Here is a 27,337-nt window from a genome sequence, read left to right as displayed (position 1 = left end):
GAAGCCGGGGGCTGTGCTAAGCCCTTTAAGATATTCGGTCAACAAACGTTTACTGAGTGTCCGCGACAGAGGGTCCCCTTCTCACCGGCGGCGCCAGCGCCGTCGCGGTCAGTCTCACAGATGCGGAAGGAGGCTCAGGGGTCCCTGACTCGCGACGCTCTTGAAGCCCCTCCGCGGCCGCGGCCCGGCTTCCCGGACGGCGCCCGGCGGGCGGGCAGGCGGCCCGGGCTTCGCGGGCGGCGGGGGGCGGGGTCTGGGCGCGCGGGGCGGGGCTCGCCCTTGACAGGCAGGCCAGGGCGGCGTCTGATAGGCAGAGGCTCCGGGCGGCGGGCCAATCGGCGGCAGGGGCGGGGCCTGCGTCGGCGCCGTCCGGCGGCCCGCGGCGCTGCCCAGTCGCCCGGCGCCGCCCGTGGAGCGCGTCCCCGCCGCCTTCGCCGCCCGCGGCCATGAGCTCGCTCTGCCCGGGCCGAGCCCGCCGCCCTGTCGACTAGTGCCCGCCGCCCCGGACCCGCCTGCGCCATGGAGCCGCCCGCCTCGAGCCAGCCCGCCGGTCTGCCCTCGGCCAAAGGTAGGCGCGCCTTCCGGCCCGCGCCGCGGCCCCCGGCCCCCGCGGTCCCACCCCAGCCGTCCCGGACCCGGCGGCGGCTTCCGACTCGGGACTGCATCCCGGCCCGGAGCCAGGGGAAGGGCTAGGACTGATCTCCCCGCTCCGGGTCGGCAGCCTCCCTCCGACCTGCTCCTTTAGGCAGTAGCTGCACCCTGGACAGGAGCTCTCCCAATCTGGGCCCCTCAGCTGGATCCAGGTGGGCTTCACGCCGATCCTGCCCCCGGCCCCCTTCACTTCTGGGTCGCAGGGCTGTGTCCGGGCTGAACTTCGCTGACTCCCCATCTGGGCTCCAGCGATGCTCCCTTGCTGGGGATCTCACTGGATCCTCCCCGGGCCCCCCCATGTGGTGCCCTGGCCACACTCCAGCTCAGAAATCCCTGTTCTTCCCCAACTCTCTCCATCCTTGTAAGCCCCACATCGCCCCAATCCTGGCCGGCCTGCACCCCGTCTTGCTGCCCCCAGCAACCTCTTTTGGCTTCCCACCCTGCCCTAATGCACGGCCTCTGTCTGTCAGCTCTTTGTCTCCACTTGCAGGCTTCTCTGTGCACTTGGGGACCTCACCCTCTCCTGCACCCCGATGTCTCCAGGGTTGACGGCTACCTGGCCTGTCTCTGCTATGGGTGGGTCCTGGGCGAGCTGCTAGGCCAGGGTGCTGGGCGTGCAATTTGGCTTGCTCTTGTCTCCTCCAAGCAGCCAGCTAGCTCCCTGACGTTTCTGTGAGGTGGTGGCTGTGGCAGCAGGATTTCTCGTGCTGGGGGGGGACGGGGCTTGAGGGCCGAAGGGGGTTTTTGCAGGAGGCGGAAAGGACGTTTTTGGCTTGTCGGAGTCTCAGCAGGCTGGGTCATGGGAGAGACTTCCTAACTGGACGTAGCTGTAATGAGGGGGCTGCCTCCTGGCTCTCTAGACCTGCTCCTGCCTCCCACCAGCGACAGAGGTGCCTGAGGGCCTCGGTTTCCGTGTCTGTGAAGTGGGAGTGGACCCCCGGAGTATGACCTAAGGTAGTGAGTGCTAAGTTTGAAGCGAGCGAGGGCAGCGAGCTGAAGAGCTCAGCCTGGGCCGGGCGCGTGGTGGGTGCTGAGGCAGGGACGGCTGCTGTGCGTCTTGTTCCTGTTACCGTTTTTCTTACTGGAAGGGCCTCAGCCATGCAAGGTCAAGGCCTTGCCTCTGTTTGGGGTGCAGCTGCAGAGTGAGGGGGAGAAGGGTAACAGCTGGCACTTAGTGGGCCTCTAATCAGGGCTTGTCTCTACCTCTCTTTCCCTGGAGGGGCCCAGGTAGTGGGAGGGCATGTGGGGTCCTGGGGAGGCTGTGGGTTCTTCGCTGCCCCTGCTGCGGGCTGTGGGCCAGAGCCCAGCCGGCCGGCGGGTGGGCGGGATAATTACGTCTTACGTAAGTGGGAGGTCCGGGAGGCTGGATCCCTGACCATTGCCCAACGGCTGTGAGTAACGCGGGAGGCACTCGGGAGTGGGGAGGGAGGTGTCTGGGGAGGGACTTGTACTGTGCAGACCTCGTGGAGCCTGGGAACCGGGAAGTCAGAGGCTTCCCCCCCCCGTGCAGAACCGCGAAATCAGACACTTCTCCTCTTCTCCAGCTCAGGGTCTAGGCCTGGCTGGGTCGGTGCTGTGGGACTTAGGGCAGGGCCGTCAGCCTCTCTGGGCCACAGTGTTTTCATGGGTAGAAGGAAGAGGTTGGAAGCAGTGTTTGTTTTTGAAGCCTCTTTCAGCTCTTCCAGACAGGGAATGTCTCATCAAAATAAGAGTTCAAGTTGCAGGGTTGTGAAGGGAGAGGGATTATGGATGTGAAGGGAAAAAGCACTTTGGGGAGACACTGCTCAATCCCCATATGCTGTGTGACTTGAGTCCTGGGATTGCCCTCTCTGAGCCTCTCTGCAGAGAGAAGGCCAGGATGAATTTCCAGTTTGTGGCTTGAGGTAACAGATAATGTTGGGAGGGCTGGATGGAGGGTTAGGGGCCTCCATAAGACCTAGGAACCCTGTCAGCCTCTTTGGGGTCTGTGGAAAGAGGTGTGGGGAACCACAATGCCCCCCTCACCAAAAATCCCAAGAGCTCCCACTTATCAAGGTTTTTCCGTGTGCAACGTGCTCTCCCATTTATTCCTCACAGCCCCGTTTACAGAGGAGGAAACAGGCTCAGAGGCATTCAGTGCCTTGCCTGAGGTCACATGGCTGTGACAGATGGAGCTAGGGTTCCATCCAGGGCTGTGTGTCTCCACAGGTCCCCCCAGTGCTCCTCTGCGTCCCACTCCTGGGCTGGCCACTTGAGCTGAACTGGCGGGACATCTCCACCCCCCATCGCACCTCCGTCTAGGAGGCCGTCCTGGGCCGGAGGACGGACTGAGCCAGAGGTGATGCCTCTTGCGTGCACAGCCCTTCACACTTGGCACACTTCATGCTGCTTTAGTCTGACCCATTTGACAGATGTCAAGACTGAGGTCAGACAGAGGGAGTGGTGGGACGGAGTCTGCAGTGCTGAGGGCCCCTGTGCCCTCCCCATCCGGGCCCGGGCCCCAGCCTCGTGCTCTTCTCCACCTTCTCAGAGGAATTTGGACAAGCAGGGCGTGGTCGGTGCTTGGCCTTGAGGAAGCTGTGCCTTTGCACCTCCTGCCTGCGCCGGGTGCCTGCCCATCCGTCCTCCAGGCCTCAGGCCGGTGCAGTTTTCTGGGAGTGTGCAAGGCCCCAGGCCCTAGAACCCTGCTGGTTTTCCCTGGCCTCCTTGCCCACCTGCCATCTTTGGCTGAGGTCAGAGGCCAAGGGCAGCTGGCGCTGGGCCAGTGGGCAGGGGCACATTTGGTAGGCGCGTGTTTGGGTCTGCTGCCTTGAGCCCCGTCTGTCCTCAGGGGCGCCGTCCACATGCTGTCACTGCCCCCGCAGGCTCTTCCTGGTTGGTCTTCATGTGGCTCCCGGCTGCCCAACAGGGACACTGAGGCTGCAGGGGGCAAGCACTGTCTGCATCCTGACCTTGCCTCCTGTGGCTGCTGCCCCCGCCCCCAGGTCCTGTCCCAAGCCGGCTGTCGGAAAGCCTGGAGGGTGGCACCTTGGGGACTTCCCCCACCCCTGGCGTGACGCACAGGAAACTATCAGCCAGCCTGTGGCGCAGGGCCTGAAGGGAGCAGAGTGCTCAGCGGCCCGTGTTGGGAGAGGGCCGGGCAGCGGGGGCTTCCGGCGGGTGAGTCAGTGGGCACTGGGTGCTGACTCACCTCCTGGGCATGCTGGCCGACTGGCTGCTACCTCGAGGGGCAAAGCCACAGCTGCTGGGTAGGCCGGGGCTGTGAGCCTTGGCCTTGCAGGTTGGCCTCTGGCCCTGAGCTGGACATGGGAGGCGACCCACTTCCTGGACCTGGGACTGGGCTGGGACCCCCGGCGGGCCTCCTGGGCCTGTGCCCGCCCCGCCCAGGAACTTCCTCTGTTAGGCAAGGGCCCTGCTTCCTGTCGCACTGGAGCAGGAGCAGGTGGCAGCGGCCGTTCACCCCCGGCCCGGCGCTCCTCAGGCTCAGATGCACTGCGGGCGCTCTGGGAGGCTGAGAGCAGGACTGGTGCGGGGTCAGTGTGAGCTCCTGGAGGACAGGCCTGGAGAGTGACGACCACGGGCCCAGCCCAGCCCAGCCCCTTCTGTGTGTGCTGTCTGACAGGCCTGGTCTGTCCAGGCGTCGCCCTCCGTAAACAACGGCAGAGCCCTGAGCACGGCCCACTCCAGGGGAGAGGCCCGGTCTGCTCCCCTGCGAGTGGGAGTGGGGCCCTGCCTGCCTGTCCCGCTGGCAGCTACAAGGATGGATGGAGACTGCCTCCTTCTGCTCTTGCTAAGTGTCAGGCCCTGGGCACAGCAAGACTGTCCTCTGTCCACAAAGGACCTTGGCAAGACAGGAAGTGGGAGCAGAGCCTGGGCTTGCGGGCTGGTTGGGCCTGTGTTGGAATTCTGACTCGCTCCACTGCTTCCTGACTTCCTCATGTGCCCTCTCTGACCCTTGGTCTCCTCTTCTGTAAAGTGGGAGTAAACACCTCTTCCTTGCTTTGTGGTGGTGAAGACTGGAGATGGAGTTTGTCAAACAATTGGCGTCAGGGATTATTTTCTTGCTTTGGTCATGGCAGTTGTGCACTGGTGGATGGGGAAGCCGGTGATGGACTTACAAGCTCTCTGACATGAGGACGCTCTGGCTGCAGGTCCTGTAATGCCAGCCAGAATGGACCAGGCTCTTTCCCCACTGGTCCCCAGGCGGGAGCTGGGGGCTCCCTTGCCATTTGGGCCTTTTTGGGGAGGCCCGTGGGGCACAGAGAGGCCTGAGTGCCTGCCTCTTTCTGCAGGTATTCCTCCCCCAACTTGTGGCCAGGGACTCAGGAGGATGCGCCTTCCTCGGCCAGCCCTCAGTGGGTGGAACTTCCTGGTGCCGGTTGCAGTGCTGGCTGTGGGGCCGGGGGAGCCAGGAGTGCCCTGGCTGTCGAGGAGCTCTGCCTGGGGAGCAGAAGGGGTCCTTGGGAGCAGTGGTTCTGAGAGTCCAGATTGAAGGTCAGGTGTGTCGGTGGACAGTAGGGCCAAGCTGGGGGAGCAGCGGGGATGCAGGGCCTGGCTGGGAGCAGGCGGCCGTAGGGAGCGTTCTCAGTGTCTCAGGAGAGGTGCAGTGTGTCACTGTTGGGCCTCAGAGGAAGAATGCTGGGAGCAGCACGGAGGACACTGCACCAAGAGCCCCATGCCAGCTGGATGGGGCTGTGAGCAGGGCTGCCCTGAGCTCAGCTCCCGCTGACGTTGGGGTTCGCAGCCCCAGCAATGGTCCATGCCTCCACCTCAGCTGGGCCTCTTGGCGTTGCCACGTGGTCAGGCCTGCCCAGCTGCTTCTGTGGGTGCCTCTCCCAGCAGTGACCATGGGACCCTGGAAAGCTTCGTGGAAAGGGCATGCAGAGCAGATGGGCTGGGCAGTGGGGTGGCAGTGTGGTGGGCCCCTCTGCAACTCCCAGATACCAAGTCTGGGCCCGCGTGCGACCCCGAGAGGGCCACCAGGCTCCGCCCAGGGCTCCCCCCATCACAGGTCCCTGTCACCCTCCCCTGCCCTGAGGGTCCTCTCTGGGGTGTCATGGCTGAGCTGGCATTCCAGGGCCCACCTGGCTTCTCTGGGGAGGCCATGTGCAGCTGCCCCTCCCAGCTGGCGCCCTTTCCCCAGTGGCTCTGCACTGACCCTCCTGCCATGCCTGGGCCGGGCTGCGCCCTGCAGTGCTGACACCTCCTGGCCAGGCCCCAGCCGGCAGGTGGGGCCTTCTGTTCCTTTTTAAGTTTTTAATTGTGAATATATCATAGACATCAAAAGCATATGTAGAATGTACCCCTGTATTTTAAAAAATAAAAATAAAATGACTTCTGTGTACCCAATACCCAGATAAAAAAATTGAGGATTGCCGTGCCCTCAGTCCCCTCGGAATGGCATCTCCCTAACAGCTGTCCTGACTTTTGTATTAATCGTTTGTTTGTTATTTTTTAATTGAGCTCTAACACACATGTGGTGTATTTAAGCTCAGTGTCCTGCAGAGTCCACTGTCGTCCGTGGGGCCAGCACTGCTGTGTGATGGTGGGGAGAGGCTTGAGCTGCTGCCAGGCTCAGGCCTGTCTCAGCCTCACTCACGAGCTGCGTGGCCTCCATTTCTTCATTGGCATCGTGGGGTTGATACTAGAAACTAAGTGGCAGGGTTGTTAGGAGGATTCAGTGTGTTGACAAGTGGAAGTGTGAGTGTGGGGGCTGGCTCAGAGTTAGTGTATATGAGTGTGTGCAGCTGCTGTTCTTGTTGCTTTAAGTGCATCTTAAATTCCTGGGTGCAAATTGTGCAGTGCCCGGCCTGTGCAGCTGTACTGACAGCCCTGATTTTTCTCATATGCATCACTGTGCTAACACTGTGCTACCAACTTGGAAGGTTTGTCTTAAGGATTGCCTGAGCCAGTGGGTGTGAAGTGACACATGAAGGGCCTTGGATGTCAGCAGAGGTGTTTGGGCACAATTGGGAGTAAATAGGGTGCATTGCTCTGCACCCAGTAAGTAAGCATTTTGTCAGTGGCTGCTGCGGTGTGGGCAGGAGGCCTGGGTGGGGGCTGGAGAATGTCCCTTACCTTCTTTGTCCTTCTGTGAGTCTGCGCCTTGGCCTTCTGGGCTACCCTGTGCCCTCTTGCTACTGGCACCGTTTGCCCCATCCCGGGTTGCCTGGGGCAGATGCAGGAAGGGGCAGTGAGAGCCTCCTGGGCCAGCCTGTAGGGACGGCCAGGTGGGAGGGGCTGGGTCTTGCCTGGCTCCTCCTGGACTCCCTTTGTGCCCCCACCCCCGTGCCTCCCTGTTCCCAGCCCCACAGAGAGAATGAGACTCCACCCCTCAGGCCCGCCAGGAGACTGTTGAGTCCACGGGCATTCTAGGTGCCCAGGCCATGCTGAATTTGCACCTGAGCTACGTGTTGGCGTTTCTACCTCCAAGAATGTCTTTTTAGCTATTTCTCCCTGTCGACCCCATGTTTATAAGATGTTGTTTGATACTAATGGTGATAAAGGCACGAACAGCGTTTGTTAAGGAAAGGTGCTTTTCCTGTCTTCACGAGCTGGAGCCGGGCTGTCCATGCTCCCGGTGGCCCGAGGGGAGCCTGTGGGAGCCTCGCCCCCGAGGCTCTGGGCAGGCCGACGACGTCGCTCAGGGAACACGCCTCCACTTGCAGCCTCTCGAAGCCTAGGGCTTGGGCTTCACAGTCTCGGGGCCCACACTGTGGTCTGGGGACCCACCTTGATGACTGGAGGCCTTTGGGCCAGGGCCAGGGCTGCCGCCAATCCAACCCATTTTGTGCCCGCTCTCATCTCGCCCCACGGGTCCCCAGCACTGTGGTGTGTTGTCACCACTCACGGCAGGGTACGTGGCCTAGAGTGGTGTTCCTTGCCTGAGGTCACATAGGTCTGTCCTGGGAGCTTAGCTTGTCCTCTCTTGGAGGTCAAGGCGTTCGCACTCTGAATGTCAAGGGAGGAAATTGAGGTTCAGAGAGGAGGTGTGGCTTGCCTACAGTCACACAGCAGCTCAGGTCTCTTGATGCCATAGCTCCTCCTTCCCCACTCAGTCTCTGTTGGCCTCTGCCAGCGTGGCTGGGGGCACGCCGTCGTGGCCATGGCTGAGGTGTGGGGAGGCAGGATCTGGTGGCCCCAGGGGGAAGCACAGGCCCGGGAGCTCACGTCCTGGCTCTGCTGCTGCCCTGGTGTGTGACCCTGGGTGAGTCCGTGGGCCTCTGGCCTTGCCTGTGCTGGACAGCCTCCTGGACACCGTCCAGTGCCAAGCGGGCCTGCTGCCGGGAGCCCCGCCGCCCCCTTTAGACGGAGGAGGACGCGAGGCCCAGGGCCACAGCAGCCTGGCTGCGGCTTCGAGGAGGTTTCTTCCTTCCTGCTCTGTTCTGATAAATTCCTCACATTTGGTGGCTGGAACTGCCTGTCAGGAGGGTCTCAGAGGTACGGAAAGGTGGTTTCTTGCTTCCGCTTGGAGCCTCCGTTCCTCTCGGAGCCAGCGTTCCTCCCTCCGACCCCGCCGTGCGGCCTCGGCTTTCCCCGCCGTGGCCTCCGCATCCTCCTCTGTGCAGCGGGTCCTGCTCGTCCCTGCCTCTGGGGTGCCAAGCCGCTCGAAGGAGCAGGGGGGCGCCTAGCACAGGCCCGGCTCGCCCATGTTGCCTCCCGCTCTTCTTTTCCTTCTGGGAGCTGGGCCTCAGGGCTGAGCTCCATGAGTGGACTTCTGGTCAGCCGGGCACATGGACAGGGCCGAGTCACCCTCCAGGGCACTGGCCCCGTGAGCTGCTCCCTGTGCCCCGCCGCTCGGCCTCCCTGCCTCGCTCCCTCGGCCCACGCCCCACGCCCCGTGCACTTGCCCCGTGCCTGTACCGGCCTGGCTCTCGCGGCTCCCGGCGGCCTCAGCAATGCCCCTCCCCAGCCTCCTCCTGCAGAGTGCTGAGCATGCGGGGACGCGTCGCAAGTCGCCTGCACTGGCTCCCATGGGTGCTCCCTTGCTCCTTTGTGGTCTTGTCTTTCCCCGCAGCCTGAGTCCAGCCCTGCACTGTGGCCGGTTTTAGCTGGGTCATTCTGGGTTGTGGGGCACCGTCTCTGGACTCTACCCACTAGAGGCCAGTAGCACCCCCCAAGTTGTGACAGAGTGTTTTCAGACATTGCCACAAGTCTGTGACCAGAGCGTCATTTCGGGAGGGCGGAGCCCTGTCTGCTTGCTGGGGAAGGGATGATGTGGAGTCCTCCCCGTGTGCTCTGCAGATGAGAAAGGCCCTGAGAGGCAGAGGGGCCAGGTGGCCACCCCGTGGCTGGGAGGAGAGAGGCCAGGCAGTGGGGTGGAGTGGCCTGCACGGCCCCGTCTGTTGCTTGCCTGTGGACTGGGGTCCAGACAGGACCGCAGCAGGGGCCAGGCTTGGCACGCAGAGGTGTTCAGTAAAAGGGAGAGCCCTCCCCTCGTCTGGGACCTGGGGAGAGGGCCCTGCCACACTGGAGGCCCAGCTGGCCCCTGCTTGCAGAGCCATGTCTGTCCCTGCTCCCTGCCCGTGCTTGGCTGTGGTGGCCCCTGAAAGCTCCTCAGAGAGACCGTGGGGAGGAGGCTACAGCCTCGGGCAGACGTGGGTCTGAGGCCTGTCCTGGCTGTTCCTGCTTCATGCCTCTGCGCCTCAGTGCCCGTCCGTGAGCTGGGCGCTCTGAGTGCCCCCGCCGTGGAGCAGCAACGCTGCGCTGGTGTGACGACCTCAGCAAGCACGGATACTGAGTGTCAGCTGCGGGGCACAGGCCTGGGCTCGTCAAGGCCACAGACAGCAGCTGTCAGGCAAATCTGCTGCCCGTCCCCTTCTCGGGGCCTCAGTTTACCACCTGTGTAGTGGGGGTGGGTTGGCCTCGATATCTCTCCAGGGGACCCCCACAGGAAAGAGGTGATCAGCTGAGTGGGGCAGGTCTGGGAGGGGCCTGGGTGGCCTTGGGACATCTGGTCTCCCGTGTCTCTGCAGTGGCACATAGTCCCTCATCTCAGGGGCACGGACACTCAGGGCCCAGGACTTCTCTGGTGGGATTGGAAATCGCGAGAAGCTCCTGACATACCCAAAAGTAGGGGGTGGGAATAATACATTGGGAAGCTGTGGGGTGTGGCTGAGTGTGTGTGGTGTGGAGTGGTCTGCCCCACACTGAGCAAAGCCGGCAGGGTCCCTGCTGAGGGCTGCTCGCCCCTGCCTCCCCATCCCTGGGGACGGGCCCCGAGAAGGAGGGCGTAGTCCAGTCTGGGTAGAACCTCCCCGGGCCTGGGGGTGGCGGCAGGGGAGGGCCTCTCTCAGGCCCTGTTGGTCATGAGGCCAGACAGACCTGTGTCACGCCCCCCACAGACTCCTCTGTGAGCGCAGGCAAGCCCCTCTCCTCTCTGACCACCTTGGCACAATGGACCCACAATCACACTGCCCTCTGGGGCTGCTGGGACTATTTGCAGTGGTTTCTGGGGCCGGGGGCCTGGCGCTATCTTGGGTACTGCATGTTTCCAGATGGCTCAGTCTAATCTTCGTTGGTCAGATACTGCTAAGGCATGCCACGGATAACCTCGCTGGACATGCCTGATGACCTGGGAGGTTGGTCTGTTATCCCCATTTCACAGTTGAGGCCATGATGCCCAGAGAGGTTAAGTCATTTCCCTGAGGGCACACAGCCAGGAAGTGGTAGAGTTGTAGTTTGCACTCAGTCTGCCTGGCTCCAGAGTCAGTGCTCATGAGCATTTTGCTAGCTCCCTCTGAGCAGTAACTACAGAATGGCGACTTGTGAGAAGTGACAGAGAGAAGCCAGCTGGGCACAGGGAGAGCCAGTGACGGGGGCTTAGCTGGATGATCAGGAAAGCCTCTCTGAAGAGGCGAAAGGTGAGGGTCATCAGCCGGGACGAGGCACAGGGAAGAGCATTCTGGGCAGAGAGAACAGAGTGTGTGAAGCCGTGAGGTGGGAAAGCAGGTGGTTTACTCCAGGAATGGCGAGGGCTGGTGAGGTGGCGGGGGGTGGGCTGCACTGTCTGTGTCCGTCGGGGCAGTGGCTGGACTCATGCTCCCTGCCTGTGGTGCTGCTGGGAGAAGGGGCCCACTGAGGACACGCCGATGCTGGTGCGGTGCCCGTCTGGGGCCCTGCAGGCTGAGGCTGGCGGGCTTGCTGTGGTTTGCCGGTGGTGGCCCGCGATCCTCCATTTGTTGTGGGGATGGGTCCCTCCATGGGCCCGCACCTCGTCAGCCCTGGGCTGCCTGGCCATCTGGGCCCCGCGCTGACGTCTTCAGTGGACGGTGGCAGCGGCTGGTGGCCTGCGGCCTGTTTCTGGGCCATCTCCATGGTGACCTCAAGCACGGCCTCTGACAGCTGGCCTGGTTGCCCCGTGGAGTCCGTGTCACTCCAGACGCAAGTCTGGTGACCCTGATGGGCAGGTGGGCAAGAAGGCCGGACCGCACTCCCTAGCCCACCCAGCCCCTGTGCTCACCACAGCCTCTGGCCCTCCCCAGGCCTGGCAGAAGGGTGGCTGGGAGCCCACCTCTACTGTGAGCCTCGCTCCTCCTCACGTGGTCCTCACCCGCCTGGCACGGAAAGTCCCTTGGCAGATGGGGAAACTAAGGCTTGGTGAGGGGGAGCACGTCTTACGACGTTCCCAAATTCCTAGGTGGGAGCTGGGTATGGGGCCTGAGCCAGAGGACGGTGCGCCTGGGCTGAGCGTAGGGAGCCCGAGCAGGTGCTGACCTCTCACAGAAGGTGTTTTCCTTTCTGCTTACAAAAGCATCGAGTCAAGAGTAAAAGCTGCCTGTCACCCCCGCTACCTACAATGGACCCTCTTACCGCTGTGGAGAGGCAACAGTGACCCTGGCGGCCGTTCATGGGCCAGGATAGGGCCGCCTACCGTGTGCCATAGCCCGCGCCTCGTGCCGGCAGAGGAGACTCCGTGCCCGGCGGGCGGGCCTTTCTCCGTGCTCCGCGTCGCAGATGTGGGACCTGAGGGGCGGAGAGGAGCATCTGCCGGGACTCAGCGCGGGCAGAACTGGTGTTCTGTGGCCAGTGGCCTGCACCAGTCTCGGCCCCCAGAGGTTGGCGGTGGCTTCTCAGCCAGGGAGAGCCCAGAAATGGCCTCGCTTTTCTCAGTGTCCCTCCTTCTGGGGGACATGCTGGCCCCGAGAGCCGGTGAGCGGGGTTCCGTGCGGCCCGAGGCGCCCAGCGTGGCCCGTCGGGGAGAGCACAGGCCTGGCTGTGCCGTGGGCGCTGCTGGCCACTGGCTCTCTGAGTCTGCAGGCCCAGAAGGGACCCAGCTGGCCCCTGGCTCCCTGTGCTGCGACTTCCCCTCGGAGCCTCGGTCTCCCCAGGCAGGGAGAGGCTGAGAGCTCCGCCGCCGCGTCGGAGTGTGTCGCTTTGGTGGGTGAAGGAGCTTCTGGGGAGCCCCGGCCCTGAGGCCTGGCCGCAGGCGTCCCTGTGAAGTGGGCGGAGGCGCAGCGGCGGGGCGTCGTCAGGCAGCTGGGACTCTCCCTGGGCGGGATCGCTGGGTGGCCTGTACTGCAGCTGCTGCTGTCGTCTGTCTGTCGAAAGTCGTTCCCTGAGGCCTCCAGGTCGGCTGGCGCTGTGCTCCTGCTTTCACAAGGGCTCCACTGCGGGTGCTGTTTCCAGCCCCATTGTAGAGAGGAGGGTACTGAGGCTCAGAAAGGCGTCCAGACTTGCCCAAAGTCACCCAGCCTGTAAGGGGCAAAGGTGGGATTTGAACATGGGGAGAGAGAGCCCATGCTTTTGCCTGTAGAGTTGTACCAAGAGGCTGGTGTGGAGACAGTGGACCCCCCTGGCTCTGGGTTGTGGAATGTGCCATTGGGCACTGACTTGGTATCGGGCATGGGGGCCGCCTGGGTCAGGGCTACTGGCTGCTAGAGCACAAATGAATGCACCCTGGGGCCTGGCATCTGGCGGTCCCTGGGGTGCCTTCTGTGCGAGGCTGCAGGTGTGTGCCTGTAGCACCCCTGCGCTCTGCCCCACCCCAGCGCAGGCGCAGGGACCCATCCTTGCCACGGTCGTTCCGTTTCGTGGCTGTTCGTGCAGTTCCAAGTGTAGCTGGGCCTGGGCCTCATCTTCCCAGCAGCAATGACAGCCTCTTCCCTCACTCCACAGCGGTGCCGGCCTGCGTGTGTGGGCCGTGCCAGGCTCACAGTGCGGCACTGAGGCCGCTCAGCAGGGCCAGGCAGCCACTGACCGGTTCCGAGCCGGTTCAGAGGTGGCTGCAGGGCCTGCGGCCTCCCAGTGCTTGGTGCACGCCACTGCGAACGGAGCAGGGGGTGGGCTGGCCCTGAGGTGGGAGGGACACCCAGCAGGAGCAGGTGTGTGGGCGGCACCTTTCTGATGGGGTGGTTCCAGGGAGCCGTGGTCTGGTCCCAGCTTGGCCACCCACATGCTTGGTGACTGGGCAAGTCCCTTTCTTCCTCTGGAAAATGGAGCCCCTTGCCAGGTGCCTGGGAGTGGGGGCTCCAGACTCAGCCCGCCCTGCTCCTCGCCACCAGGCTTCATGGTGCCTCCGAACCGTGCACCGTCCAGCACCCGTGCGCTGACCCCCTTCAGCCCGGCTGCATGCAGGCGCCTGGCCACACTCTCAGCCAGCCCAAGAGTGTGCACAGTGTGGCTTGGGGAGGTGATCCCCCTGGCCTGTCCTCAGGGGTCAGGGTGAGGGAGGTGCTACCTCAGGGCTCAGGCTGCCCGCTGCCCTGGAGAAGGGAGCATCTTCCTGGGGTGCCCTCAGAGAGGGCAGCCAAGGCAGGAACTTTTCAGGATGGGAAAGAAATGGGCACCAGGCTTTGGCCAGGGGCTCCTCAGCCTGCGTCCACTCCAAGCCTCCCAGCCGCCCCTGAGGTGAGCATCCGGTCCAGGGTGACAGATGGGGAAATCAAGGCTCAGAGGAGGGGTGGGCAGCAGAGCTGGGACCTGAGTGGAGCTCTGTGTACCTTAGATGCTCCTCCGCCACGGTGAGCACCACAGCAGGGGACAGAGGCCGTAACAGTTTCCTGGGGCCGCCAGGACAAAGCACCGCAGACCAGACCTGGGGCTGAAAAGACAGAAGCTTCCCGTCTCCAGCTCTGGGGGCCGGAAGTCCAAGATCAAGGTGTGGGCGGGGCCGGGAGGGAGGAAGTTGCACGCCGTCGTCTTCTCCCTGTGACTTCACGTCGTCTTCCCTCTGTGCATGTCCTTCTCTGTGTCCAGATTTCCCCTTTTTATAAGGACACTGGTCATGTTGCTTAGGCCCGCCCTAATGACCTCACTATGACCTGGTCATCTCTGTAGCGACTCCATCTCCATTAGGGTCACACTTTGAGGTGCTAGGGCTCAGGACTTCAACAGATGAATCTTCAGGGGGCACACTTCAGCTCTTAACAGAAACTTGGGACGTAGGCCTTCTGCCTGGGGTGGGAGAGCAGGGGCCTGGCAAGAGGCTGCTCAGACGTGGCCCCGTCCCCTGGGGTGGGGCTCAGCAGCGGCTTGGCGGCACCCTGTGGGGGCAGGTCTGCCACGAGCCGTCTCCTTGGGAGTGTGCACCTGAGGTGTTGTCTTCCCGGAGGTGCGTATTGGGTGGCGGCCTGCAGCCGGCTCCCGGCGGCACTGGCAGTGCTTGGGCCTGTCCAGCATGGGCTGGTCACGTCCTCTGGGCACCCAGAGGCTCCGGGACCCCATCCCAGCGCTGACCACACTGACCCTCAGCCTGTCTCTGCACTGGGGCCTCTGGAGGGCAGGGGGCCTGGGTCATCTCTGTCCCCAGCTTTGTCCAACCCAGGGTCCCCCAGGACGTGGATTGATTGAGCATTGACCTGAACCCATGCCTTCACTCTCTTCTAGGAAAATCCAAGAGGAAGAGGGATTTACGGATAACCTGCGTGTCCAAGCCTCCTGTGCCCAACCCCACGTGAGTTGGCCTCAGTTTCTCCCCCAGCTCAGCCTGGAGAGGCCTCCTGAGGGGCAGGTGGAGGGAGCCAGCAGCGGCGCCTCCTGCGAGCTGGGCCTGCTGGGTGGCCATGGGGCTCGCAGGCCCTGCGGTCGGCCCCGTGCCCTTCTCGCCGTCGCAGAGGCGGAAGGCGAGGCCCCGCCGTGTCCGTGTGACCGCATGGGTGCTCCGCAGTGGCGGAGATGGGGTGCCTTGGGGTGGGCCTCTGCCCCTGCTGGCGGGGGTCCTGGTCCGGGGAGGCTGCGGCTCTCTCGGAGGCTCACGGGGCCTGCTCTCTCCCTGCAGACCGCCCCGGAACCTGGACTCCCGGACCTTCATCACCATTGGAGACAGGGTTGGTGTGGGCTGCTCGTCTGGGCTGAGGCCTGCGTGTCTTCGAGCCTCAGTGTCTTCGTCTGACCCCCTTGGGGCCCCTGGGATGGCTGTGGGGGGTGGACAGAGCTGGGCTTTGGCCAGGAGCCTGCTCCCTGGCTGCCGGCCGTGTGGCCCTGGTACCCACTCTCCAGCCCTCCTGTCGGGAACGGGGCTGCCCCAGGGTCCTGCGAACCAGAGCTGGTCTGAAGTTTCTTGACCTCAGAGTTTGGGTCATGGGCCACGTGTGCCCACGTCACCTGTGGGAACAGCGTGTTGAACATGCACTCCTGGCTGTACCCTCAGGTACGCCGCTGCCTGGGACCCTGCATTTCACATGCACCTCCTGATGGCTTGGGCACTGGTGATGGAGATGCTGGCTCAGGGACTGTGCGTCCCCCACAGGACATGCCGAGGGTCTCCAGGCAGAGACTCCGCTCTGGGGGCCTCTCCTTGGCTGACAGCCCTTCCGAGGCTTATTTCCCCCCATGTTCGTCACTGTCTGCTGTCCTGTTCATCTACTTGCTTGTTCCTTATTATCTGTCTTTCACAAGAGAGAGTAGGTGGCCCACACTGCCCATCTGAGAGCAAGACCTTTGTTTTGTCATCTCTGCGGCCCCAGTGCCTGAAACAGGGACTCGCATGTGGCTGGTGCTCCATAAAGATTGGTGGAATGAATGACTGATTCTCAGCACCGCAGTGGGGTGGGCGAGGAGGTTCTCCCTGGGGCTCCTGCGCCACTGGGAACGTGCACAGGCCGTCTGATTTATGCCTCGCCACAGCCTTTGGGCATTTTTGATGGGAGGCTCAGAAAGGTGAAGTGACTTGCCCCAGGCCACACAGCAGAAAGTGGTTGGTATAAGACTTGGGGACAGATCTGACTGACTGGCCATCTTCTCTTTCTGCTGCCCCAGCTGTTTCCACTGGGCCAGGTGTGAGGGCTGGCTCCCAGCTTGGCCACCACCAACCCTCTCTCTTTTCTGTCCTCTAAGAACTTTGAGGTGGAGGCTGATGACCTGGTGACCATCTCGGAGCTGGGCCGAGGGGCCTATGGGGTGGTGGAGAAGGTGCGACATGCCCAGAGTGGCACCATCATGGCTGTGAAGGTGAGCAGAGCCCCCGCCCCAGCCCAACCCTGCCAAGGCACCTGGAGGCTGCCCGGAGGAGGCCTAGGGGCTGAGCCTGCCTGTGGGTACCCCTCAGAGCTCCTGGCCCTCAGAGAAGGGACAGGGAGGTGCTCACCCCTGTTGCGTGGCCCCTGAAGCACCGTCCTCTCCCCTACAGCGGATCCGGGACACCGTGAACTCGCAGGAGCAGAAGCGTCTGCTCATGGACTTGGATGTCAACATGCGCACAGTCGACTGCTTCTACACCGTCACCTTCTATGGGGCCCTTTTCAGAGAGGTGTGGTCCTGGTGGGAGGGTGGGAGGTGGGTGCTGGGCGGGGGACTGGCAGCTCAGGCTGCCCTCCACCTGCCTTCCATGCTCACACCTGCCCCGTCGGTCCAACCTGCAGCCCGGCATCACTCCCAGACCCTTGCTGAGTGCTCCCATGTGCCAGTGCTCACAGGTGTGAGTGACACGGAGGCCCTGCCTGCTTGTCACACCGCAGAGCCAGGTTCTGGAGAGCTCGGGCCAGGTGCCGGACCACTGGGCTCCCTTGCTTCCTGGCTGTCAGGACCCCGCTCTGTGCCATAGTTTCCTTGTTTGTGAGATGAGGGTAGTGATTGTACCTATTTCACAAAGTTGTCATGATGATGAAATGACGTGGCCCGGGGCCTGGTACTCTAGAGTGTGCTGCACGGCTCTGCCTGTGTGACCATGTGCTTCGCCGGCGTCCAGGCCAGTGGGGTGGGGCTCTGACCAGGGGCAGCCGTGAAGGTGGGTGGGGGTCCGATTCTGGTCTACCGGAAATACTGGATGTGGGGTGAGAGAGGGATTGAGAGCTAGGCCAGGGAGGGTGAAGGGTGGGCTTCTGCCGAGGACAGCGTGAAGGGCTGGGGTGGGGTGCCCACAGGGACCAGGAGTCTGGATTGGGTGCGCTGAGCTTGCGCTGGTGAGTCACTACCTAGAGTTCGGGGGTGAGCTCAGGGCTCCCCATGCCCGGCCTTGCTCCTCGAGCACCTGCGGGTCTCTGCGCTTGCTGGGTGCACTAGACCCAGTGGTGGGTCAGCACTTCATCATCCAGTCATCCGATTGGCTAAGCGCCCGCATTGTGCTGGGTGCAGGATGTCTGTCCCTGTGCCACTGGGGGACAGACGCACGCCCAGGCCTCACCACATGCCAGCTCAGAGCTGCCAGAGATGCCCAGGGGCCTGCGGGTACCCCAAGATCTTGAGATGCTGCACCCAGCCTTTTCGGAAGGTCTCCTGAAGGATGCGCAGGAGATGCTGGGGCGCTGGGGCGGGGGTGAGGGTTAGGACACTGCAAGTGGAGGAGGGAACCATCTGCCAAGGTCAGATTTGGGACAAGCCATGTGTGCTGGGGGCCGTGGGGACTGAGGCAAGGAGGGGTCTGCAAGGCTGGGTCATGGAGCTGAGCTGGCGCGCCTGGTCCCTGAAGCCCCTGTTGGAGCGACACAATCAGGCTTGTGTTTTAGTCACTTCTCCCTAGAAACTTCACTGGAGTTAGGGACCAGCTGCAGGGGACTGGGGGAGACCAGAGGCGACAGAGCTGGGGGAGGCTGGCGTGTGGACCTGGCAGCACAGGCAGACCTGGTGGGTGGAGCAGCAGGCAGGTGGAGAGACTTTGGGAGGCAGAGTGGAGGAGTTGGCAGCTGAGTAAGTGCCTGCGGGCTGAGGGGGGTGGGCTGGCGCTGGCACAGGGCAGACTGTCCTGTCACAGGAGTGGCCCTGGTGGGCCCGGGCTGACCTCCAGTGTTCACCCCAGGGAGATGTGTGGATCTGCATGGAGCTCATGGACACGTCCCTGGACAAGTTCTACCGGAAGGTGCTCGAAAAGAACATGACGATTCCAGAGGACATTCTGGGGGAGATCGCCGTGTCTGTGAGTGGCCTCAGGCCCCCGCGGGGTTGGGGGTTCAACATACACAGCCAGAGGCCCCGGCCCAGTTGCGGCAGGCGCAGAGCCTGGCTGGGCGGTGTGTCTTGGGTGGAGAGCTGTGGCCCTGAGCCTGCATCTGCCCCCTGGAGGCCCAGCTCCCACCCGGGACCGCAGCCTTCTTGCTGCAGAGACCCCGCAGCCTGGGGCTCCCAGAGCCGCTCGGATTTGGCAAATCCCAGAGCTCCAGGTCTGTGTGTGTAAGTCCTGAGCTTCTGAGGCCATTTTGAAAAGGGACTTAGCATTTCCAACTTCCTCCTACTGAAACGCCCTGAGGAGCTCACCGAGGTGCAAGCTAAGTCGGGAGAAAGAGAGGTCCGTCCAAATATTTGCCTTTTGAGGTTGAATGTTCCTAGAAGAGGGCAGCAACCCTGGGCTTGAGCATCCCAGCAGTCAAAGGAAAAAAGGAAACGGAATCAGCCGTCCTGGGGTTCCCAGTCCTTACTGCCCTGGGGGCGCTTCACACATCCTCCACCTGGGTAGTGAGTCAGACTCTGTGGGGTAGTTCCTGAGGGGTATGGCTCCAAGCACGTAGGCCACTGGCCCTGCTGAGGCAGAGGAGAGGAGGCAGGGAGCCTGCAGAGGGCTGGGTTCTACACAGAGCCCAGCAGGGGGTGGGGACGGCCGCCCAGGGGGTCACAGGTCTCCATTCTGCAGGGTGTCGGGTAGCTCATTTCTCTAGTAAAGGCTCGGCCCGAGACCCTGGCCGCTCAGAGTGGAGCAGGAGGCCGGTGTGTCTGTACCCAGAATGCCAGGACAGCAGGGCCAGTGTTGGGGTGTGCGCAGGAGCCTGGGGTAGTGAGGGGCTGGGGCGTGGACGTGGGAGAGGGGACAGACGGGCTCGGGGGTAGGCTTATGGCTGTCATCGTTGACTCAGCCGGAGTCACGTCAGTCCTGTCTCTCCCTTGTCCCTCTCCCGAATGCCAGATCGTGAGGGCGCTGGAGCACCTGCACAGCAAGCTGTCCGTGATCCACAGAGGTCAGTACCCGGCTGCCAGCCAGGGAGAGCGGCCCGCAGGCTCCTCACAGACACGGTTTCGCCCAGGCCTGCGAGGCGCGTGGGCCTCTCCGTTTCCAGGAGGAGCCAACTGAGGCTTGAGGGGTGATGGATGCTGATGTGCCTGTTGGGGTTGGGAGCCGAGCCTGCTTCCCAGTCCAGGCCGCTCTCCAGTTCGCCATTTTCCTCAGCCCGCCACCTCCCTTAGGGTTGCTGGTACTCAGAGCAAGGACCACACGGACCTTGCTCTGGGGAGGCTGGCTGGTTTTGCTTTGACCTGTTGTCTGTGGGTCGTGAAGCATCCACACCGGAGTTAGCACTCACTGGGTCTGACCGGAGTTCACACTGGGCAGCTCCCGCTGTGTCGAGATGCAGCATTTCCCCCTCCACCCCATCCCAGAATATTCTTTCAGCCCTTCCTGGTCAGTCCCTGCCCTCACATCCCCCACACCCCGGCCCAGCCCCACCCGCAGGTCATCACTGTTGGGATTTGAGCATGGAACATTCCAGTGCTGTTTCTGCATATGTCTGTCCTCATGCGCGTCTCCGTAGGGCATAGGTGGGGTGATGTGTTGTGGGTGTGCCATTGCTGGAGGAACCCAGCTGTTCACCTGTAGCCGCTCCATGTTGACCTCGAGTCGTGAGGCGGCTCATCACGCAGGCCGGCCTCCTGTGTCCGAGCTGCTGCCCTGAGCCACCTGGCCGACTTGCCGACCTTGGCGTGGACGTTTGCCTGGTTTCTTGGTTCTCACCCCGTCAGTGTCCCTCTGGCCCAGGAGGACCCCAGAGCCAGAGGTGGTGCGGGGAAGCAGAGGCTAAGGCCTGGCTGTGAGGCTGCGTGGCTGGGGCGAGGCTCTGCCTCCTGACTGCGTGTCCGGAGTGCTGACACAGAGGTGGGGCGCGTCCTGGCTACGCCACCAGCTGTGTGACCCTGGGCTGGGGCAGTGCCTCTCGGAGCTTCAGTCCTTCATCTGCTGCCTGGGCCCCAGCAGCATCTTCTCCAGGGCGGCTGGGGCATAGAACGAGCCTCCAGTCGAGCACCACAACCCGGAGCTGAGAAAGGTGTCTTCTGTTCCTGGCAGACGTGAAGCCATCCAACGTCCTCATCAACAAGGAGGGCCACGTCAAGATGTGTGACTTTGGGATCAGTGGCTACTTGGTGGATTCTGTGGCCAAGACAATGGATGCCGGCTGCAAGCCCTACATGGCTGTGAGTGGTCCCTGCGCCACCCTGAGTCCTGGGCCGCGGCTGAGGTTCAGGAGAGGACACACCTGGGAGAAAACTGCCAGGTCTCACCCTCTCTGGCCACGTCCTCTGTCCATCGCCTCCCCTAGGCTCCGTATTTCCTGCCACAGAGGAGGCAACCTGCCACCCAGCCTGCCCAAGCAGCTCCTTTCTACCCCTGTTATTAACTGTGCCCCCCAAGTGCCCATTTTGGATGATAAGTTTCGCGGACACCCACATGGAGGCAGCTCGTGGGGTCTGTGCAGTCCTGCCCCTCCCCCAGTGTCCTGAATGTGGGACACCCCCCTCCCCCGGGGGTAGCTGGGAGGCAAGACTTGGGTCTTCACTGCAAGACCCTGGCTCTCACTGGCCTTGGTTTTCTCATCTTTTGCTTGGGGAGCTGAGACAGGATGAGCACTGACCCCTCAATTTGGGATGGGAGGTAAACTTAGCTGAGGGAGCCTTGGGCGGCCCCCAGGCTAGCCCCTGCCCCTGGGCTGGGAGCTCACACCTCACTGGCCCTCTTGCAGCCCGAGAGAATCAACCCGGAGCTAAACCAGAAGGGCTACAATGTCAAGTCGGACGTCTGGAGCCTCGGCATCACCATGGTACCGTGTGGCTTGCCCGGCGGGCAGGGGAGGGCGTGGGCGCGGGCCAGGGCTGTGCCCAGTCTGAGCTTTTGGGAGGTGTGTGACATAGTTCAGGCCTCGGACAAAAGCATCAGCTTCAAAGCCCGAGACGGAAATGTGCTATCAAAGGCGACACTGTCCTTAGGGAGTGTCTGCAGGCAGCATGCCCTCCCTGGCAGTGAGGTGTGCCCTTCACCAGAGTTCTTGATGTCGGGGGTAACTCGTCCATTGCACTTTCCCCGGAGCTCCTGGTGCTTGTCGAGAAATCACAGCAATCCCAAATTAAGCGAGCCCCTGGTATGCACGTCGTTTCAAAAGCAAAATGGTAAAAATCTTTAAAGAATTGTTTCTCTGTGAGGAGTATGTTGCCTGTGGGGTCCTGGTGTGTTTCCATGGGTGTGGTAGGATGGGTGGGGTGGGTGGGCTCTCAGTTCTGGCCTGTGGGGCTTGGGTCGGGTGGGGCGGATGCCCAGCCCTCAGCTGGGCTGGGGGCTGCATCTGAGGTCCAGGGGCAGGCCTGGGCCCATGCACCTCGTGTTCTTTCTAGAGCTGCCCGGGAGAACCCCCGCCCTGCCCGAGTCAGGGCTCAGCTCAGGTGTGGGTCGAGGGTAAGTTAGTTATTTAGAAAGCCTGTTCTGGCATCCACAAAGAGAACGGGCTGGGGGGACAGCAACGATGACGGTGTGAAGCCCCTGCCAGTGTTAGGGGGCTTGGCCTGAGACCTGGATGCACAGAGAAACGGGGCCAGCCTGAGTGTCGTCGTCCCCCCGCCCCCATCCCAGCCTCCGGGGTTCCCTGGAGTGTCCGGGTGTGAGTTTGTCCCTGACGTTTCCTGGTGTCAGCACGCTCCCTGCCCCATCCCTCTGGCTTCCTCGTGTTGGGGCAGGGAGCGGGTCAGTCACCAAACCAGTCAGTGAAGCGTGTGAGGTGGAGGGCTGTGGAGAGGAGCAGGGGGGCTGGGACTCTGGGGTGGTGGGGACAGCACTGCGAGCTCTGAGGAGGCGAGGGGGCACAAGGGTGTGGGGCGAGGCCCTGAGGCGGGGTGGGGTGGGTCCAGGGGAGGTCAGGGAACGGGTGGCAGTGGGAGTTCAGGGTCGACGTGAGAGTTCTGGGCGTACTGATATTGTGGTTATTATTATCGTGGTCCTGTCACTGTCATATGACCAACTTGGTGAGCTGTGTCTGTACACAGAGATGATGGGGAAGGGACAGAATCACAAGCATTTTGTAGGAGACGTGGAATTGGGTGATACCGTCCATTTTCCTTAATACTGCCGACAGCGGGGCTGGCCCGTGCGCAGTGGTTAAGTTCGCACGTTCCGCTTTGGTGGCCCGAGGTTCACGAGTTCGTATCCCAGGTGTGGACCTATGCACCGCTTGTCAAGCCATGCTGTGGCAGGCGTCCCACATATAAAGTAGAGGAAGATAGGCACAGGTGTTAGCTCAGGGCCAGTCTTCCTCAGCAAAAAGAGGAGGATTGGCAGCAGATGTTAGTTCAGGGCTAATCTTCCTCAAAAAAAAAAAAATACTGCCGACACGTTATTTTCAATTAAAGTTTTTTTCTTTAAAGTGGAGAGGAATATCCAAAGTCTAAAGGTGGATACTATCCCTGCAGATAAGAGTTTTCCAACTCCTGAGTTAAAAAATAACAAGAACAAGTGCTTGCCGTATTTACAGCCTCTCCAGAGCTGGTGGGGGTGCCAGAGACCATGCTCATGACCACCCCACACATACGCTGCCCCTGCTCCCGCCTCTGTCTGTTCATCCGTCCTCATTCCTGGAGACCTTCTGCTGTCTCCAGTGGAAGGTGGACAAGTGTGTGCTCAGCGCACCTTTCAGTTACCATGTGCTGTGTGACAGATGGCTCCAGAACCTAGTGACTGAAACCAAAGACTGTATTATTTCTCATGTTTCTGCCTTCTGGGCTGGGCTCAGCTGGGCGGTTCTTCCACTCCACCTGGATCTGGCCAGGGTCAGGGCTAGGCTGCTAGAAGGTCCAAGAAGGCTTTGCAAACATGGGGCCTCCCTGCAGCTGGGCTTCCTCATGGCGGGCAAGCGGGGGAGAGCTCCTTCCTGGTGGCTGGCTTCCACAAGGGGAGTGCTCTTGAGTGCTCGCCGGGGAGTGGCCCCACCCCTCTTCTGCCTCATTGTGTTGGTCAAAGCAAGTCACAGGCCCACCCAGGTTCCAGGGGAGATAGACTGCGCCGTGGGCGGGGCCTGGCAGGCCCCCTGGGGGACCAGCTGCCTGGGGCAGGTTAGGTTTTCCCCACAAGTTGGACAAGTAACAGAACACTCCGGGAACCCACAGAGGAGACATCAGAGGGAGCAACAGCTCACGCGGCTGTGCACACACAGGCACATAGCCCTTCCCGCGTCGTCAGCTGCCACCGTTAGGTGTTTCCTTCTAGATGTTTGGGCTCTTTTCAAAAAACATACATAGTTTTTATTTTGCTTTTTCCTCCTAGCATCATGGCATTCCTCTTTCTCTGGGCTGTTGTAAAGCCCTGCAGGCCTTTCTTCCTAAGACTCCACAGCCAGTGCCACCAGCCCTGGATACAGCAGGCCACCAGCTGTCCATGTGTTCTGTCCTTTGGAGATTGCAGTCATCCTGGGGACGACCAGTGAGGTGCTGTGTGCCAGGCACGCCCTTGGTGGTCTCCCTCCGGTCCTCATGGAGCCCACCCTGAGGTGCTCTGGTGGTACCCGAGTGCAGCCACTGGCTGGAAAGTGGAAAGGGCCTCAGTGGAGACACGGGTGGTGCCTGGAAGGCTCTGCCCTCATGTGGCCTCAAGGCTATGGCCACGCCCGCTGCTCTGTGGCAGGCTGCCCCCTGGTGCCGGACACTTAGGCTGCTTCTCACATCTGCTGTCACAGGTGACACCACATTGTGCAGCTTTGTGCTCAGATGCTGTTTTTGTGTTTTTCATTTTTTGAGCTTTTTAGAAAAAATTACCAGGAAAGGGATTCCTCTGTCAGGGTTTGGAGACTTTTTTGTTTTCCTGATCATAAACTCAGGCAGGCCGCTGGGGCGCTCCCTTCTGCTTGTTGGCATCAGTGAAAATTCTCGGAGGAAGCCTGGGCCTGTCCCGTGAAGGGACACAGACAAGGCCCCGTCCTGCGTGGTGTCCTCTGTCTGGGGCTTGTGCCTCGCTGGAGAGGCGCCTTCAGCCGTGTGGGAAGGCCCTTCCTAGCGTGGTGCTTAGTGATCTGTTCAGGTACCACTTGCCCACATGAAGTGCTTGTTTGAGTTGAGGCCTCCACGGTGCCCATGGCTGGCAGCGAGGAGCCTCTGCGCTGTTCCAGGCAGGGCCCAGGCAGACCTCATGTGTCCTTTCACCTCGGCGTCAGCTGCTCCGACAAATGGCAGCAGACACCAGGACACTCCGGAGATGCCGGGCACAGCGGGGCCGTGCTAAATAGCAGCCTGATGCCCGTCCAGGTCCTTTCTGCTGCCTTGCGGGAAGGGGCCCAGGGTTGCCAGCTCTGATTTTTCCAGATTAGCTGGAACCTGGGTTTCTATGTAAAATCTTCCAAATTCAGATTGTTTGAAAACCTGACCATGGCAGGTCTTTCTGCCAGCTGGGTCAGAGGAACTAACTGCTTGTGTTCCGCTGGCTTTCATCTTTGGTCTGATGTCACCTGTCAGCCCTTTGACCTGCCTCACTGCTCAGCCCTTGGCATCTGACCAGTGCCACTGTCCCCACTGCAGATCGAGATGGCCATTCTACGTTTTCCTTATGAGTCCTGGGGGACCCCGTTCCAGCAGCTGAAGCAGGTGGTGGAGGAGCCGTCCCCCCAGCTCCCAGCTGACCGTTTCTCCCCCGAGTTTGTGGACTTCACTGCACAGTGGTGAGTCTCCAGCCCTCCCCGAGCCCCAGTCAGCACTCCCTCCTGCCCCGGCCAGATCCCCTGTCTGCCCTGGGGCTGGTCCCCTTCTCCTTTAGCAAATAAACCCAAACAGTATAGCATCACAATATGCACGGCAGAAATAGAGCACAAGGAGAGCTGACAAACTGTGGTCCTTGGGGAGGTTTTAATATAGTCTTTCTCGAAATGGACAGAGCAGGTGGACTGAAAAAGAAAACAAAAAGAGGATTTGAATAGCATAAACAAATTTGCTTTTATTGATGTTTAGAACTTTGTGCCAAATTAAAGAATGCTCACGGGAGCCTTATGAAGATTGTGTTTGAGATTACAAAGGAAATAGGGAAAAAGGAAAAAAGGCAAAGTCATGTTCTCTGTGCATAATTAAATAAAACAAGAAGTCTGTGACCAAAGAGGGAAAAGCTTCATGGAAATTCATAGTAAATTCTTCTAAATAACTTGTGGGTTATGGGAAAGATTTGAAATATAACATTACAATCTATTTAGCAGTGAAAATGAGAACAGAACACATCGACATCTCTGTTGTGGGCAAAGAGGTACTCAGAGGAAAATTTGTAGCCTTTGTTTTTTTTACTGGAAGATAAGAAAGACTGAAAACAGATGAGCCTGGCAAACAGGGTCATTGGTCCCCTCGACCCCTTCGGCTGGGGCCTCCCTCCCCCGAGCAGTTGCCCCTTTGGTGTGACTGGTGACTGCAGTGTTTGGTGTCATTTGGGATTGGGATCTTTGGGAGTTCCCCCAATCATGACAGAGATTAGAGAGCCTACAACCCGAGAGCAAAGCAGCTTGGCCCAGGCCTCTGTCGTGTGCACCTACAGACCCACTCCACCCTCGGGAGCTCCCCAGAACAGTCCCGCCCTTATTCCCTGAGCCCCAGGAGCACTTAGTCCCCTCACTGCCCAGTCAGGGGTGAGGGCTGGACTCACCTCCTCGGTGCCGGCCCGGCCCACCTGCCCTGTTCTCTCCTAGCCTGAGGAAGAACCCCGCGGAGCGCATGAGCTACCTGGAGCTAATGGTGAGTGTGGGCGGGAACAGAGGCTGGGTGGGGCTCTCCGGGAGGGGGCTGCATCCCCTTGCACAGAGGTGGGCAGCACCTCTGGCCGGCCCCTGCATTAGTCAGTCTTGGAGCTAGGGCGGGCGTTCATCCAGGCCAGGCCCTGTGGAGCGGGGCTCAGGCAGTGCTGGGGTGGGTGGTGCAGAGGGTGGGGGTGGCAAGCAGGTGCACCATTTTATCCAAAGACATCAGGGAAGGCTTCACAGAGGAGGTGCCATTTGAGCGGAGGCTGGAAGGATGAATAAGGATTTACCCGCTGATGGAGAGGGTGGGGAGGGCATTCCAAGCAGAAGGCCCATCGGGGTCAGAGGCCTGGCATGTGTGGGGAAAAGTGAGTTTAGCGTGTCCAGAAGATGGTTGGAGGAGGGCTGAGGAGGAAGCCATCAGCGCTGTCCCTAGCAGGGAGGACTTCCTGGGGGCAGAGCTCCTAGAGGGATGAGTAGGAGTTCGCCAGGCAGGAGGAGCACGCAGGGGCTGGGGCTAATTTGAGGGTGTGGGGGCACTTCTGCCTCACTCTTCTCCTGTCCCCTACTAGGAGCACCCTTTCTTCACCTTGCACAAAACCAAGAAGACGGACATTGCTGCCTTTGTGAAGGAGATCCTGGGGGAGGACTCGTAGGGCCGGCGCCTCTGGGGGAGCAGCGCTGGTCCGCACCCATAAGCTGCTGCCGTCCTGGCCGGGGCGCTCCAGGGGGCACGGAGGGGCTGCTCCCACTGGGCTTGGCAACAGGCCATTGGTCCCAAGTGCCAAAGAACGCGACCACCGGGGTCCCCAGGTGGGCCCCACCAGTGCCTCTGCCTGTGCTGCTCCAAGGACCCCAAGTCTCCAGCCCCCAAGACCCTGGACTTGGAGGGGCCTGAATGCCCCCCGCCAGATGCTGCTGCCCCTCAGAGAGAAGGCAGCTGTGCCTGTGTGCAGGCCGCTGCCCCAGCCCAGGCCTGGATGCCACCCAAGTTGTATATTTTTTTATCTCTTGACTGAATGGACTTTGCACACTCTGGCCCAGGGTGGCCACACCTCGGTCCCAGCATCAGTGGGGGGAACGCACAGGTGGATGAGCCATGTGAATCCCTCTGAGCCCCCACAGGGAGATGCCAGAGCCTCCTGAGGCCCCCCCCAGCACTGGCAGACGGGGCCCTAAGGCCACTTGGGTCGCCTCCCCGGGCCTGCCACCTCCAGGGTGTCGTTTCACTTTTTTTTAATTTATCCTCTTGAGTTTTTCTCCTGCTTTGTGGGTTTGACTTGTGTTCCTCGCATGGTGTGGAGCCGATCCCTGTTCTGCCACCCCCTGGGGACCAGCAGGCCGAGACCCACCCTCTGCTCTGGCTGTGGTCTCGGGACGGGCCCAAGTCCCTGCTCAGAGAGGTGCTAGGGGAACCATCCAGCTCATTCTTCTTGGGGACCGGCTCCACAGGGGCTGTGGATTTGCTTTCGGTGTTGTTTAAAAAAAAAAAAGAAAATATATTTTTTTGAAGAAAGGTCTGCCCATCCTGGGTCCTATCCCTGATGGATTAGGGCAGTTATCTGATTGCTGTTTTAATTAAAAACAAAACAAAACAAAGTGGCACAAAA

At 61.2% G+C, this 27,337-nt stretch overlaps 1 protein-coding gene across 1 annotated transcript; it reads left to right on the top strand.

Annotated features, from left to right (window-relative positions):
• The first annotated feature begins 340 nt into the window (after positions 1–340).
• Positions 341–27,337, top strand: MAP2K3 (mitogen-activated protein kinase kinase 3). Its single transcript, XM_014832321.3, has 12 exons — positions 341–568; positions 14,458–14,524; positions 14,849–14,897; positions 15,907–16,020; positions 16,199–16,318; positions 17,804–17,920; positions 18,902–18,953; positions 20,054–20,181; positions 20,727–20,804; positions 24,535–24,674; positions 25,680–25,725; positions 26,300–27,337. The coding sequence occupies exons 1-12, from the start codon at positions 520–522 to the stop codon at positions 26,381–26,383; spliced, it is 1,044 nt and encodes a 347-aa protein (XP_014687807.1). The 5' UTR covers positions 341–519; the 3' UTR covers positions 26,384–27,337.

This window comes from Equus asinus, chromosome 13 (assembly GCF_041296235.1).
Source record: "Equus asinus isolate D_3611 breed Donkey chromosome 13, EquAss-T2T_v2, whole genome shotgun sequence".
NCBI classification, from domain to species: domain Eukaryota; kingdom Metazoa; phylum Chordata; class Mammalia; order Perissodactyla; family Equidae; genus Equus; species Equus asinus.
This window is presented reverse-complemented; position numbering and strand designations above follow the sequence as displayed.

Bases quoted from the DNA above. Each gene is read 5' to 3' on its own strand.
- MAP2K3 (XM_014832321.3), top strand. From the start codon at position 520: ATGGAGCCGCCCGCCTCGAGCCAGCCCGCCGGTCTGCCCTCGGCCAAA. The intron at 16,021-16,198 runs GTGAGCAGAGCC...TCTCCCCTACAG, and splicing joins GCACCATCATGGCTGTGAAG to CGGATCCGGGACACCGTGAA. The intron at 17,921-18,901 runs GTGAGTGGCCTC...CCCGAATGCCAG, and splicing joins TGGGGGAGATCGCCGTGTCT to ATCGTGAGGGCGCTGGAGCA.